This window comes from Chelon labrosus (genome assembly GCF_963514085.1).
Source record: "Chelon labrosus genome assembly, chromosome: 24".
Classification (NCBI taxonomy): Eukaryota; Metazoa; Chordata; class Actinopteri; order Mugiliformes; family Mugilidae; genus Chelon; species Chelon labrosus.
The window spans coordinates 3,183,574-3,199,951 of record NC_140357.1 but is presented as its reverse complement, the minus strand read 5'-3'; the positions used below and the strand labels follow the sequence as shown (position 1 = coordinate 3,199,951).

The window sequence follows — 16,378 nt, the reverse complement described above, 5'->3', positions numbered from 1 at the left end:
ATATTCAATCCTCACGCAAATCAGAGCAATCAGAAGTTCAAGACACACACACATGTGCTCTGATGTTTTGCACGCTGTGCAGCTCTTATTAGTCGGCACTAATTTTGGACTCTGACTTTGTTTTGTCCCCTGCGAGCAGTTCCGTCCCAGTAAGCAGCACGACACGGGGCTCGGATGACAACAAGCCGCGCTCCTATGAATGTTAGGGCTCAGGGGAAGGAGGCTGCCACCGCGAAAGGGTCAAGGGGGCTTTTACGCGCGATCACTTGGCGCGTTCTTGTCGACCAGCGAGCTGCGGCTCATTCGATTCTCTGGCGGTGTTTCGAATCGGCGTCTTTTGCTGGAATATCAGAGCACGGACAGGGAATGAGGCGTGCGCTGGTGATCTCCAGGGAGTGAGGGGGAGTGAGCGGAGCGCGTCTTGGGAGTCGGTATCCAGCATGGCACCGGAGAGCGCGTCACTCCTGAAAGCGGGGCTTGTGTTGCTCATGGCGGGTGAGTGTGTGGTGGCGCTGGGCCGTGATTTTTGGATGTCTGGACGTTTGGACATCACATGCAGAATCACTGGATGAACTTATGCGGTGCATGTGACTCAGGCTTTCACATTTAGACTATGGATCAGCACATTAAAGCTATATATAGTGGTGGAAACAGCTGTTCAGGTTCTTCTTTTGGTCTGGAATCACTAAAAGCAAAAGAATTTGAGTTGCTTGACATGACTAAAAAGCCTTGACCTCTGCTCCCTTGTGTATTTATTTGCAAAGTTCAAAGTGTCAACGCCACAGAAGCACTCTATATTGCCTACACACATTGCAACAAGCTGCTGCTGCTGCTGGAGATCTTTCAGAAGCAATGTGAAAGTTCACCTGCTCACAAGGAGCCAAAATGCACTTACAGCATGTAGGGGCACACGTTAATGTCCGCTTTAAAATGCTCAAGAATTAGAATTTTAAGAATTTTAACACTCCTTCCCCCTTCTTCTCGTATTCTTGAGAACCCGCTTTAAAGAAATCCTTAAATATTGAGCAGAATTCACAGTTAGACGGATGCCTGTCCAGGTTCCGTCAAAACCCGAGGCCGCGCCGTGAGTCTGCCGTGGTTTGCCTCTGTTTTCCTGGAAAACGGAATGCAATTCTGGTGAAGAGCCAAGTTGGAAGGCATCTCTGAATGTCAGATTTTCCCTGCAGCAGCAGCTGCCAACAGTCAAGCAGGTGAAACAAAGCCCCGCTCCAACTCAGTGGGCGATAAACAAACTAGCAGGAAGTCAATATTTTTGCAAAATTAGCATGCATATGTTCAGGTTTTTTCGCAAAGTAGCAGCCTTTTTTTATTTTTTTCTGTAGCATCTTGTTCAAACCTCCCCCCTCCCCCCTCCCCCCTCCCACCCGTGTCAACACGTTCAGTCCACACCGGAGTGTTTCACAGCCTGAAGAGACAGAGCAAACACAATGGGGCACGCAGTTGGCCCTTATCAGGCCGGCGCAGGCCGAGATCCACCATGTTTCCCGATCGTAACAACAACCTGTTCGTTTCCGCGCTGGGCCTTTTTCCGCCAGCTTAAGCCTCCCCTCCTCCTCCTACTGTACCGCTCAGTGGTGATACATTCAGCCCGGAGTCCTGTGGGAAGGCTGCGGTCTGCCTCCACGTTAAGAGGCTGTTTACACTCATCTCTGAAGTAAACAAATGGGATTGGGACTTTGCAAATTAAAATCTTTTCTTAGAGAAAGTAGCAGCCTAATAGGAAAGAAATGGTCCGGTAGGAGTAAACACTGCCAGGACATGACCTTGTTTGTTGCACAAACCTATTCTTAATTATGTAAGAATTAAACAGAGCAAATAATCACTGCGGTGCTTTGTAAAATCTTTTTGTATCTTCACAATGTGCTGCGTTGTATTTTTTATTTTCTTTCTTACATCTCTCTCTAGCTCAAGTTTTTCCGTCCGTGTCTGGATGCAGCAGAGGTTTATACGAGAAGCTGATCAGCGATCTCTGCTTGGACAAGTTCAAGCTGGACATGAGAGGACTGGACCGAGGATTGTGGTGCAGTTGGCTGGACACGATGGAGTGAGTTTACCAGCTGGGGATGGATGAAAAAAAAAAAGTCATTAAAATATAGACAGGGTGGAAAAATAACACTAAAATCCTCTCGTAAAATTTTACTCACAAGTCAAGGATCACTAAAAACCGAATTCCCAGATGCTGGAGTTGGGGAGGGAGTGAAGGCGGTTGGCACGAGAGGAACAGTAGAAAGATGGCGAGAAAAGACATGTTGTCGTCATGGTTTCACCGACAACCACTGGAAAACAGCCTGGCAAGAATGACAGGACTGAACAAAAATCATGATTAATTGCATAAAGCAGTTCGTGCAAAGATGCAGATCAAGGGCCATGGCGCACCACGCATGGTGAGGCATTTGCTGGCGTCTGGGAACCGGTGACCCTAGTTTTGGCAATGTGTCGCGCACTGTTGCCGCTATAGTCGGAACCCCGTTCTTAGTGAGAATGTTGAATTGTTGGCAAGGTTTGCTGGTAAGAGGGAACTCCCCAATTGCAAAGTAGGACACGATACTAAAGTGCTTTCATGGCCATCTGGAATGAAAAAGCTGCAGATCAACTGATAAGCAAGATTAAAGGGAGGCTAGCTCTGTACAAGGGTTTGCAGCTTGTCATAGCCTCCAAGCTAACTTTTGAATGCTGGTATGAAACGTTATTTCCTCACATTTGAACCCAGAACAGATGTGTTAGCTGTAAGCGCGTTTTGGTCCAGAGCATAGACTGTATAAAATGCACGACACGTCTTCACTTCCTTCTATTGGCCACACTGATGCTAGTATCCTGGAGATATGGGCGGCGCCACCTTGCAAGTTTGGAGCCAGAATTTGAGCCGTAATGAGTGGAGCCATGTTGTCGATGACCCGGCCATACTTCATCTAGGCCAGGGGTCTTCAATGTTTTCCTGGCCAAGGACCCCCAAACTGATGGAAAGATGGAGCAGGGACCCCCTACTTACGTATATGTTTATTTAAAGACATTTAAATTTGTGGAAAAAATGCAGGGGGGAACATAAAAAAATGTTTAATCAACCAAAACTTTCGCGACCCCCCTGCAGTACCTCCGTGGACCCCCTAGGGGTCGTGGACCCCCTGTTGAAGACCTCTGCTCAAGACTAATTGGCGTTTGCGTTTGATTAATATTGTGCTCTACTTTACCTCCACCAGCTACTTACTCCCACTTCAGTGAGCAGTTGTCATGGCAACTGTCAATCATCATGATGTCACATCCTCTTTGTATGAGGCCAAAGTAAACACAAAACTTCTCCTAAACTGCAACCAGCCACCAGGGGGAGGTCCACATGCTTTGGCTTCACTTTTTCGGGAGCTGTTATGGCGTCCATTTTTTTGGGAAGTCTGTGGTCCAGACACAGGCAAGGGTACAGTCGGCCTTCATTTCCATTGTAGGTTTGGTGTGTCCCTGTTGTAACCTTTCTTACCTTTGGCATCAGGGAGTTTCTGGGTTTAGTAAACGCTTCACTGCAGCGAAGGAAGGTCTCAATGTGTTGCTCTGAGTTGAGTTCAACGTGTGTGTGTGTGTACAAGAACGACATTGTCTCAGTGCTTGGTGGCTTCTTTTCCAAACACTGGCAGTCAGGGGACGAGTCGGACAGGAGGATGAAAGGAGCTCGGAGGCCCCGCCAGAGAAGCTCCTGTCAAAACTGTGTGATTTCCCTCCTGGCTCACTGTCCTCTCTTGGTCCAGCAGCACATAATTGGCGACGGTGCTCTTTGTGTGCCTGTGTGTGTCTGAGTGTGCAGTTGTAGCTTTTCCTTAAAGAAGGGGAAAAGAAAGTGTACAGGCACCGCAGTTGCATCGAGAATGAATAGGAAATTAGAAAAACATAATTACAACACGGTGGATGTATAAAATTTATTAACTCTGACGATAAGTCTGAATCTTATCTCACCGTTAGCTAACTTGACATTAGCAAAACATCATTGGCTGTTCAAAGACTCGTGTTAGCTATCATTGCTATGTTGCCAACACATAAAATGCATTAAAAATACCATTTGTTGACAAATCTGTAGTTTTACAGTGTTTAAGGCTAATTAGCATATTCATAAATCAATGCATATTAAAACAGGTAATGGTCTAGTGCTTTATTTAAACCATTGTAAGGCATAAATAGAATATATTCCTGGAAAAAAAAATCAAACATGTAGTTTTGATATGCAGAGATGAGTTGTTAGGGGTTTAATCAATGCCAGGAAGAGGAACTTTAAATCAGCCTGTAATTGCCATTTCTAGCCACAGTGGGCGCTGTTCTGCATGTTTTCTGACGCCCATCTTTACCCACCTTCGTTGCATAGGCCTACTGCATCTTTTAAAAGAAATGCAAAGGGGGATTCACCTCCCAGGAGCGGCTTGTTTTTTTGTAAATGTTTAATCCTGTCCGCTTGCTGACATAACAAATGTAGCGTCGGCCAACTGTGGCTGAATCCCAAGGATACAAATTACCGAGGCAAGTTTTTATCCGAGACAATTGTTCTTGGACAAACATTAGGAACAGATTCTTTTGCAACAGCTCTTGCATACAAATGTACTGCGCTTTGATCAAATTCTGGTTCGTTTTATTACTTTGGTCCTGGCTAGAATTATTTTCTACACACATCATCTCAGTCGCAGTTATTTGTATAATCCCAAACTCTATCATTATCATTTCTCAGCCTATGATACGGTTAGAACAATAGTTATTTTGCTGAACATGTACTTCTAAAAGGAAATAAACACTCCCTGTGGTTTTTCTGTTGAAGTTAAAGCCACTTAAAAGCTAACCCTTTGCTTTTTAAACTTGGTTTGTTAAAGTGATCTATCAGACTTTCCTTAAGGGTCTCCTGTGGCTCATTCAGCCTGAGGGCCAAAACACTTTTTTTCTTCCTGTATTAGTATCCTTGTAATCCACCACCCTAAACTTTAACCCAAAGCGAGTCCAGACCGTAATCACAACTACAAGCATATGTCTTAAAGTATCACTCACTGTTACCCCTTCCTCTGAACGGAATCCTGATCGTGGGTCTTATGGCTGGGAGAAGATTTCGGTGTTGATAGCTGGCTCTGTGGAGCATTAGGGTGCGATGGAAAACCCTGCAGCATTCGAAACGCAATACACAAACACAGACACACAACACCACTACATACCAATCCTGTAATTCATGTTGGCTTACACCCAACATGCTTGCAATAGCAATGGTTGCAATAGTGTTTTGTTAAGTTTAAAGCAGGTATTTGCATCATTGTGAGTCACATACAGTATATCATCATTTTGTTTGAGTCATTAGTTACATTCTAGGCTTAGATTGCCTAACATGCTCAAAGGGCACCTGCTCAGGGACCTAGAGTCCCTAAATAACCCTTGTTCCGGTTGTGGTGGTTCTATTAAAGAGGGTACAATACGTCCTTTTTGTCCTTAACAAGTGTTTTAAATGGAAAAACTGACTTGTGGCCCTTAGAGAGAATATGTTGAGGGACTACATTTGGAGTAATTGATACAACAGTCATTTGAGTCAGTACAAACAATAAAAAAAAAAAACGCGGGCAGACGTTAAGGGAATCGACTTTCCGAACACTTGGCTTCCACTGACGCAGTAGTAGTCCGGAACAGAATCTCTCCTGGGTATGGTGCAAGGCCGTACTGGGGGCACTACACTGTTGGTATGCATCTCCGTTTCCCCTGTCCTCCACCACCTAGTAGTTATATTTAGCTATGTTAAGTCCACTGGTAATTCTAGACCCCCCTCCCCACCAACGGCAATCTATAACTTCAACTCTGAAGGACGTTTTATATACACCAAGAGAAACGATTTCAATCTGGAGAAAGTTTCTGGAAGGTGGAGCCACGTTATCGATGACCCTTCCCAGTCTTCCTCTAGACTCACTGGTGTTTTCGTTTGATTAATACTGCGCTTTGTTCTACCTTCACCCATCCTTTATAGAGCGGTTGTCAATGGTAACTGTCAGTCATCATGATGTCACATCCCATTTTTATACTGTCAAATAACTAACATGAAACATCTCAGAAAAATGGACACTTGAACATACATCAGCTTTATCATTTTATTTAATGTATTTGACGTGTTCTTTAATGTTTTAGTTTGGTCCAAGTCCCATCCACTAACATGGAGAAGGTGGACTTTATGACCTATACTGCACTCAGCCACCAGGGGGAGCTCTGCATGCTTTGGCTACACTTTTGAGGAGCGGTCATGGCATCCACGTTTTATACAGCCTACGGTTCAAACAAGTTTTACGCCAGTTAATGCAACCCTGTTGTGTTGTCGCCCCCTACAGGATCTACGAGGGCCTGACAAACTGCACCTACCAGATAGCCACGAAGATGGACTGCTTCTGGCCCAATCAGATAGTCGACCATTTCTTCATGCAGATTCACCGGGTCTACTTCCACGACTGCGCTCTGACCGGGCGCCTTATTCACGACCCGCCAATCGGCATCCTCGCCCCTTTCATAGCCGTGCCCGTGCTGGTCACGCTGCTCATGACCGCCCTAGTGGTGTGGAGGAGTAAACGCACAGAGGGGGTGCTATAGGCCTTGTGACTTGTGACAATCATGTGGACTCGGAACAAGCACAGACCAAGGAAGTGTGCCAGAAAATATTTTTGTGTATCATGTAAAGCTGTGTAATCTTATACTTACTGTCAAAAAATATACAAAATAATATGTAGTATTTTGTATAAAACTGCCATTTTTAGTGGAAACAATACAAGAGTGTTAAAGTAATAAAGTTCTTTGAGATTTAAAGGAGTTGGAGGACATGCATGTTAATTGCCATCTGTTCTCCTGGTGCCAAACAACGTGTGGGCACTTAATTAACACATAGCTGGATGAATTCTTTGAGTGTGGAGGGTAAGTGAAGAAGGGAATAAGGACAGCAGAAAATGGAGAAAAGATGACAACAGAAGACGACAGAAAAGGCCTTTTTGAACTTTCTTCAGTGCTCCAGTGTTTTATTTTTGTAAAACTATGGCTGGACAACGTGGTGATTATTTCAGATTTGAGGCATCTTCAAGCTTTGACCGTTAACACTCTTCCAGTGAATAGCAGAAGATTAGCAAGTGAATTATACACACGTGTGCCTGCTAAAATGGCAAAAAAATAAAGTGCAATGGATTGTTTTCAACATTTACTACACTTTCATTTCTCAGAAATAGTACAAAAATAGAATTTTAAGACTCTATAAGTCAGGTTTAAAGTGGACTAGAGTTGGACTTCATTGTGTGATATGGCTCCATCTAGTGTTCACTCTAAGGCTCTGCATTGGCAGAAGGCAACATTTATCTGCATGGAATGAATTCAGCAGCACTTTTAGTGTGTAAATATTTCACATTTACATCAGTTGTAATGAAGCATATGTTTGATTTTAAGCCTAAATAAGTTAGGCTTTAATGATTTTTATTAGGCCTTATTGAATTTTTATTTTTTGATAGAGTCCAGAGTCCCGATCCGATCTTAAACAAATTTCCTCCCTTGGAGATTCATAAATTATCCTAGATCACATCCACATTGCACATTTTACAAACTGCTGTTTGACTGACTTCATTTTCCAGGGTAAAGGTCTTCCACACAGCAGACATGGTTCTTCTTCTGGGATGTTTGGCAGCTTTGCCGCTACCCCGCCGACATTAAAACAGAAGAAGTTTTGCCTTTACAGAAGCAAATAACTACAAAGATTGTGCTGATACCAATCTCCCCATACCGGTTGGGACATCCCTAATATTTTGGGTCTTTGAGACATTTATGGTTCAACTGGTGACTTTCAGAAAACAGCTGACGGGGTTACAATTAGACAGTTGTTTGCTAAAAGGTGCAAGAAGCTAAAAAGTTTGCACAGGACTAAGCATGTCAGGATGATCAAGGTTTGCATGCCAGCCAGTAAAAATACTTCACAACCATCATAACTTCTGTGTCAGGAGAAGAGACCTTCATGGCAGACAGCAACCTGGGACGAAAGACAAAGAGAGAGAATGATTTAAAAGGATCTGAAGTTACCTACTGCATGGATTAAACCATGAGCAAATTAAGACAAGACTCAGGTCAAACTGTTTCAAAAGATTTACAGCAAAGCTGTGTGTGAATCCTCCTAAACTGTGACAGTAATTAAATACAATGTCATACTTTTTTTTCCTCCGTGTAAAAGTTACGGCTCAGCACTTCCCCTCCATACATTGTGCTTGCTGGGCTATTCTGTCCCGTCACTGACAGGGGGAATTAATGGTGGCTGCATTATCAAAGCAGCGAAAGCCTTTCAACAGTTAAGCTTAGTCAAGCAGTGTTTGGCTTCTCTGATTAATGCCCCGGCCGGTGACAATATTCAAAGACGGGTTTCAGCAGTTTTTGATAATGATAAATGTATTTAGGGGGAGATTAGGAAATCGGCGTTGAGCGCTGGGAGAATGAGGTGAGAGCTCAGGGCCGGGGAGTTTAGCGATTTGACTTGTGGATGAGGTAGAGGTTAATATCTCACTTGGTCACGATGTCCCTTGAGAGGCGTTCGGCCTCAGCGGGGTCCTTTTCCTTTAGTTTTTGGTAGGGGGAGAAGGTCTCAAACATGCCGACGTATCCACTCACTGGCATGGTCTTTTTTACCCGCAGACACTCATTCCTGGAGAGTCACCAAAAGGAATCAGAGTCGACCCTTGGGGAAGCTAGGCCATTAGGTCGGTCAACACTCACCACTCTTTGTCCGGATAAGAGCAGGAGTCGAACATGTCTGTGTAGATCTTTTTAAGGCTCAATCCCAGGTAAGGATCTTGGAAGGGTAGCAGGGCTGCGTACAACTTATATGAAAAAGAAAGAACAAACTGTTTAGGAAAACTCTGACATATGCGTGCGGACCGAGTCTTCTACATAATGACGTGAATCTGATTGACCTCTTTACAAATTTCGTTGAGAGCGTCTGAGACGTCCCCGTACTCCAGCTCCATGTCCATGGAGTAGCTCAGCAGCGCCAGGCAGCCCCCGGGCCTCAGCACCCGATCGGCCTCCTGGAGGAACCGCGGGCGATCGAACCAGTGGGCCGCCGTCATCGCCGCCACGAGGTCCACCTCGCCAGATGCGAAAGGTAGTTCCTCTGCCGGACACTGTCTGGATTTGAGGCATTCGGGGCGAGAAATAAAAAGAGAAGTGTGGTTGAAACACCGAACATAATGACACCAAATCTTCACAGCAGCTTTAGATGTTCCTTGACCGAGACACTCTGGCCTGTCCGGCAAGTATCCTGTGCTTTAGCGACTATTCCGGATAAAAGAATAGGAAGAAGGAGCTTAATTTCATTGTGACGTCCCAGGTCATAGCACCTTCTTCTGCTTAACTTCTGCGCAAGCCGTCACCTGCTGTGCTGTCCCTAGCCTTGATCCCGATTGGTGTGGCGCCTTATCATGCTGTCCGGTCGGCGCCTTCATCCTGCCTTATCGCACTATTTAAGCGTCCTCCTGACGTCATTCTTTGCGCTGTACCTTTGTGTGTGCAATCCACCTCTGTAACCCTTTGTTATATACACACACGTGATCCTCTGCTGTTATTGCTATAGCATTGGGCTCTGGCTTAGTGGTCCGGAAGCTGGACCTAGTTCGTGTGCACACACTTACACACCCAGGAACTATTTTGTATAGACTCACTAGGAATAGTGGTGTTGCTGCATTCAGTAGGCAGTATAGTTTTTTTTTCTTCTTCTTTACTTTGTTTTATGTGGGTGATTGACAATGCAACCCCTCAAGTCAGTGAAAGGAAATGCATTCAGATCAAAAATCCGGGATATTTTGCTCCTCCAAGAGAGTGACTTTATGCCACACCTCTGATAGAGTTGCATTCCAGCAATGCAGAGTAAACTCCCTCTCCAAAGTAATCTCACCTGTAGGAAACATTAGGAGGTTTGCTATTGGCTTGGGCCATCTCTATCTGGGCGGGGCTGATGTCCGTCCCCACCACCTTGGTGAAGTGTGGAGCCAAGAGGACCGTCCCCTGCCCCGACCCGCACCCCACATCCACTGCCAGGTTGAAGTGTTTTGATCCCTGACAGGAATCAAGACAACAGACAATGCTGAGACATGTCCGGCGCATGCATGCTGCAGCGAATGCTGAAATGCAAACACATAGACACGTACCCTTTTCTCCATATAGCTCATGATGGCGCTGATCACTTCTCTGGGTGCCACTCTGTACTGCAGGTATGCAGCTGCATGATCTTTCCCCTCGAAGAGCCGCCGAGCCATGGTTCTGCGTCAAGGTGCCCGTGTCCGCACGTCTGGGCGATTAAAATGGGACCCGGCACCGCGAGCTTGTGCGTGTTTAACCGTCCAGTAGTTACACATTAACAGATAGTCCAGCGTTTGACACTTGCGGAATTCGAATTGTCTACTTCACTGACAGTATGGTCTACTCTCATGGTCACTCTGCTCGTGACTGCCCCTAGTGGTTTGGGGGAGCCAACGCACACTGGTAGAGTCAGACTTCAGGCTCGATAGATAGATAGATAGATAGATAGATAGATAGATAGATAGATAGATAGATAGATAGATAGGTAGACCGTATTTATCCCGTGGGAAATATGGTATCCAGTTGCATCATTACACAGAGTCAGTATAAAAAGTATATCTAAAATATCCAGGTATATCCAAGTATAAAAAATATACACAAGTATATATACAAATATAAAAAGCATGTAAAAAAAATAAAATGTCCAAAAGTATATATGTATATATATATATATATATATATATATATATGTATGTATATATGTATATTTTATACTGTCACATACAGTATATATTGATTATTTACACAATATACAATAAATAAAGATATGAAGGTTTGTGTTATATAAAATGTATAAATATTGTGTATATATATATAATATTGTGTATATATATATACAATAAATAAAGATATGAAGATTTGTGTTATATAAAATGTATAAATATTGTGTACATTTAAAATAAAGGGTAAAGTGGTAATGTAAATGTACTGTATGTGACAGTATAAAATATGTCCATGAGCAATATTGTGTGTATGTATAGATAATATGTTATATACAAAAAAGTACGTTTATTAGTATGAAACTATACAAGATTATATAAAATATCAGAGATATATAAGACATGTGATTTGTAAGCTATATAAGTTGTTAAATATGCCACACTGTATAAAAATGTATAGCAGCAGCAAGTATTAGCAAAGCATCTACAGTCGAGTTGTGTCCTTACAGGGAGCTGTTATAGAGCCGTATGGGACAATCAGTACGGGGGGCGACTATGTTGCCTTAAATGTGTCATTTAATCGCGTCTCGTGGACATGCTGTGGTTCCATTTACTGCTTAGATTGCAACAGCATACCACGAACCAAAGGCCAGAGCAGGTTGCCTGCACGTGCATGCAAAAATCAGCAGATGGCAGTAAATGCACAGGTGGATATCATGCTGGGTGCAAAAATAAGGAGTCCCACAAAGTTACATGAGATACATGAAATTAAAACAGCTCCTAAATTCATCATGAGTAAATATTTGCAGTAAGTGAGTCCATTAGTTAATATCCTTATTTAATCTCATCAGCCACAGTTAAAATAGTAGAGAAAACAAATGTGTGGCTGCAGAAATCTAATCAAACAGATGCAATAAGAAAAAAAAGTGGATCTGTTCTTATATCAGCTCCAGAAATAACATCTGTTAAACCTCACACTTGTCAAGCACTGAGGAATGATTAAAGCTGGAAGCCCTTTAAACAGCCCCGGACATGTAGGCACAGAGTCTTGGCCCTGTATTTTCTGCCCAATCAACAAGCATTGATCCTTCCCGTTCGCCCGATCAATATCCATTGTCAGATATGGTTTGCAATACGGCCCGTGTTAACAAACAGTGGGGGTGTAGGAGGGTGTAGGGTGTCCTCAGACTCCACAGGAGCCCCAGCCCCTTAACCCCACCATGTTGCTATGCGCTGTCCTGCCTTGTGTCGTCCAATCAATCAGCGCTGATCAAACCTGTCAGCTGCGCTCAAGTCACACCACTGCTCACTGCTGTGTGTGTGTGTGTAGCCGATTTGGAGGAAACTGTTGCCATGCACATGTATGTGTTTGCCCAGACATGACCAATTTATCAAGTCTTTACTGCCGAGTCTTATTGCAGCGTCCTGCACACGTTTCCACATAGAGAGAGAGAGAGAGAGAGAGAGAAGCCATTAAAAGCACAAAGTCAATGGACTCAGACAAGCAGCCTCATGTATTGCTTTAATATCTGCAGGCGTTCCCGACACAGTAAAAAAAGAGCTATGGGAGTGCTTCCATCGACTGTGACGAGCAGTGTTGCTAATGCTACTGGGGGAATTCTCATGAAAAGCAATCACACAGGTAATCCACACTCGGAGGGGAATTTTTTATTTTTTTTACAAATACTATATTTAAACCGAGCTTCTTTTTTTTTTTTAAGAAGGCGGATGCAGGAAAAAAAAAATACATACACAGATTTCACCCCGCGAAAAACAGCTTTCCAGATTTGTATGTAACAAGTCAGGAATAGTGGAAAAAGAGATATCAGAGCATGTTATTATATGCAAGTGCGTAACTTAAAAATACTTTTCGATGCGTGCAGTTGCAAATACCTGCACACAGTTTTTTCTTCCTTCTCACAGCTCGAGTATAGAGACGTGCAGGGTAGGGGGATGGATAGATAGGTATTGAGTATAAAATCCCACTTCCCCGCGGAAATCTCAGCAGGTAGAAGCAGATTGCAGCTGTTGGAGGAAATCCATGAATTTAGAAAACAGCCTTGTTGCCGCATTGAAAGCCATGCAATTTTTGTGGTGGGGGGAAATTTTGTCATGGCTTTAGAACGGGTTTCACACACCCATGAGTGCTCAAACTCGCTCTTTTAAATAAAGTAGCATGAAAATCTGCCAGTGAAAATATGTGACAGCCACCGAAATTGTAGTTCCGGAGCCATTTCAGCAGTTAAAGTCAAATTTTGTTTGGTTGTGACATAAATCTTATTAAGGGGAGATTTACAAGACTAAAGTGAGAAAAGGGGGCGCAAAACAAACTAGTTCTGTGTTGAAATTAGCTGCTACTTCATGTTTTAGCTTCTTTCAAGTTGATGTGGATGCTTTCAAGTGGAATTTGAGGTTGTGATTACAACATGGGAAGTTGTTTAAACGAAATACTTGGCAGTCAAGTGGAAACGTTGGCCGTGTGTCGTGGGAGCAACGCTACCAGGCAACAGTCGGTGTCTAGCATGCTAACGGATGCAAAAGAAGAATGAAAAGATGATTTGTTTCTTTTTTCCCCAAGACACTCTCTATAAATTACACCAAAACGTTTATTTCCATGGCCTCTGCCATTTGTGAAAATGCTAGCAACAGTTGGCGTCAAACGGCTACAAAGGCCAACAATTTAGCAAGTGAATGAGTAGGTAATGTTATGAAGACAAAACAAAAGCATAAGTAAACAATGATGCCTTAGGAAAGTCATCATTTACTTTTATTTCCCCAAGAGAAACTCAATATATCTACTAACACTCATTTAAATGGCCTCTGCCATTTCTGAAAATGCTAGCAACAGTTGTCATAAAGATGCTACAGAGGTTAACAATTTAGCAACCCAACAAGGATGTAACATAATGTAGGAAATGTAAAGAAAACATGTTATATGTCACGGCAACACGACCGCTAGGCAACAGTTAGCATCTAGAAGCAATTACAATTACAATATATGCACAGGAAAATGACCACGGTGTCAGCCATTTCTGAAAATGCTAGCAAACCCTTTAACCTTTTCTCTTAATTACCATATGAACCCTTCTTATGCATAAGGTATACAACAGTGTGATATTTGTTGTGTAACTAACTGAACTAACTGACGAATGTAACATTAGCTTGTAATCCATTGTTTCTTTTTTCATTCAATTAAATGACCAAACTTATTAGCTTAGCATAAGGTGTTAGGTTAGCTGTGCAGTTTCTATTGATTCAGAAAGACATAGCCTGTTGGCAGCCTGTGTTTAGGAATGAATGCAATTTAACTTTGATTTCATTTTGTTCTTATAACTAATTTTGATGGGTATTAGCAACCAACTGACACCAAATTCTTTATCGCTAACTAGCACTGCAACTAGTTAAACTTGCCGGAACGACTGTACACACAAACCTTCAAAGGAACGCAATTATTATTTTTCTCCCATTACAGATATGAAATCAATTCACTTCCAATTCTTGAGGAGAATATAAAGGGAGCCAAATCTTCCCTTGTCTTTTTACTGTGGCACTGGGCCTTGCGCCAAACGCTGCTTGCAATCTCTTCTCGGATATGAAGATCTTAAATCTTCCCCCATTAAAACTTCACTCGATCCACTCTGTTTTCTTCACAGCCAGTTGTAAAGAACAAATATCACAAGTATCGAGGAGATCAGATTGGCTACGACGCTGCACTTTTATGGCCGAGACGCTCGCTCTGAGATACACTCCGAGGCCTAATCCCGCTCTCCGAGGAGAGAGGTAGGTATTGGCTTTGATGATAGAAATGGATTAAACAGATTACATTAAAGGCCAGTCTAATTGAACCGATCTATCCTGATTCTGCCGCTGCAAGATAAATGATGAGAAGGCCAGATAGAATATATAGGTCGTGCGTTTGTGTGTCTGCCGCCGGGTTTCTCCGTGGACATTTACGGGCTCGCTTGAAAAATGCAGCACGAGAGCTTTCTCCTCAGTGAAAAACGTCCTTTTTGAATACGGGAGATATTAAAATGAAATGTGTTTGAATTTCTTCATTTCGGTGTTTTATTGATAGATTATCTTAATTAATTTACCGCAAGATAAAATGAAGAGTCGTCCCGGACATCGTTTTATTTATCGGCAGTAACGCAGGTGTTAGGCTAACTTTCAAATCTTCCCAGTAAAAGCTTAAAAACCTGCTGCACCGCACATCACAACACGCTTTACGTCTTTACAAGTTGGTTTTTATAATGCTAATGTTTCCTTTGCAGAAGTGGCCCGCGTAATTTATAGATAATGGGCAAAGAAACATAATCACCAGTGCCATAAAGTGCTACTAATGCACAAAATGAATTTCAAGTTTAGTGTTCCGTGATGGTCTGAATGCAAAGGGATTAACATTCAAAGGCATAAAACTATTTGTAACAAAAAGGACCACAGAAAGCTTGGAAAAAAAAAAAAAAAAAGATAAAATATATAGTGACTGAATAGTGTGCTATTGCTCTCCCTCAATGCCAAGAGAGACGCTCCAAACAAATCACATTCTGATAGCTTATGTAAGACAAGCCAGCACAAAAGAAAAGTCAATTCCGCACCAGCAGACTCTGGTCCATCTGTCTTTCTCAATAGAAAAACCGTATGCTTTGCCTCTTTCTTCAACTTTTGGAAGATTACCTCTTTGTGTCTGTGCGTACCTGTCCTCCCTTGTCAGGGGGGCCGTTATTGACGGTGTCCAGTTGAAGTGAGCGCGATAGGGTGACCTTTCCTCCCAACCTTGTTATCAACGTGAACTCGTTAAGCAGGACTGTTTAATTAGCAGCGGAATGGCAATCAGGGAGGAGTCGGAGAGCTCTGTGGCCATAGACACGGATCAATGGTCTTCGGGGAGCCTTTGCACTCGGCAACAGGAGACCTTTACGCGTGCTATGTATGCATGCTCTGGGCTGACACATCCTCGCACATGCATCCAATTATACACTGAAATCTGCTATTTTAACGGAAGTCTTAACATTCTGTTGAGAATATTTGGCTTAAAAGACTGATAAAACATATATATATCTTAAAAGATTGCAATAGGCAGCTACAAATGCATGCCAAAACCAGTCACTGTGCATATCATTAATTTCTTCCTTAGCCGTGCCTAAGGTTTCTGACATTTAACATGAAACTGTCTGATATTAAAACTCCTGCAGGAGCAGTGTGGGGCTAAAGATATACAGAAACTCAAAATTACATCGACCTATTGGCAATTAATAACTATATTCTGCAAGATTTTGGAACCTGTGCCAAACATGAGTCAGTCTGGTCACTGATGTCGGACAATAAGGTCCAGGCCTGAATGAACTGGATGAATTGATGTTTCAGTTCAGCCCAGAGGTGCTGGATAGGGGTTGAAGTCAGGGCTCTGTGCAGTTCTACATCAACCTAGGTAACACCTTTTTATGAAAGCGGAGATTGTGATGCTAGACAGGTAACTAACAGCCTCAATCTGGTAGTATCCGCATACTTCTGGCCTTGTAGTGTGGTTTTATTGCAGGATTGACAAATATCAAGCCAACAGTGGCTTCCACATAATAGCCTCCCCTGCATCCTAATAGCTGGAAACACCATTGTGA

General features: G+C 43.0%; 2 protein-coding genes across 2 annotated transcripts; one reads left to right on the top strand and one right to left on the bottom strand.

Moving 5' to 3' along the window:
* Positions 1 to 440: 440 nt before the first annotated feature.
* On the top strand, positions 441 to 6,772 carry LOC311509086 (receptor activity-modifying protein 1-like; the record flags this gene model as incomplete). The annotated part of the gene is made up of 3 exons (XM_084574137.1): positions 441 to 495; positions 1,927 to 2,065; positions 6,342 to 6,772. The coding sequence occupies 3 exons, from the start codon at positions 441 to 443 to the stop codon at positions 6,595 to 6,597; spliced, it is 450 nt and encodes a 149-aa protein (XP_084430263.1). The 3' UTR covers positions 6,598 to 6,772.
* A 1-nt stretch (position 6,773) lies between these two features.
* On the bottom strand, positions 6,774 to 10,396 carry LOC311509085 (putative methyltransferase). The gene is made up of 6 exons (XM_084574136.1): positions 10,173 to 10,396; positions 9,920 to 10,080; positions 8,940 to 9,153; positions 8,743 to 8,846; positions 8,534 to 8,671; positions 6,774 to 8,008 (listed from the first exon to the last, which is right to left on the bottom strand). The coding sequence occupies exons 1-6, from the start codon at positions 10,278 to 10,280 to the stop codon at positions 7,921 to 7,923; spliced, it is 813 nt and encodes a 270-aa protein (XP_084430262.1). The 5' UTR covers positions 10,281 to 10,396; the 3' UTR covers positions 6,774 to 7,920.
* Between the last annotated feature and the right edge of the window lie 5,982 nt (positions 10,397 to 16,378).

What these genes read in the sequence shown, in the direction of transcription:
- LOC311509085 (XM_084574136.1), bottom strand. Translation starts at nt 10,280, where the DNA reads ATGGCTCGGCGGCTCTTCGAGGGGAAAGATCATGCAGCTGCATACCTG. An exon ending in CCTCCTAATGTTTCCTACAG is followed by an intron (nt 9,154 to 9,919) that starts GTGAGATTACTT and finishes CCTCAAATCCAG; the next exon opens with ACAGTGTCCGGCAGAGGAAC. An exon ending in TCAAGGGACATCGTGACCAA is followed by an intron (nt 8,009 to 8,533) that starts GTGAGATATTAA and finishes CTTTCGTCCCAG; the next exon opens with GTTGCTGTCTGCCATGAAGG.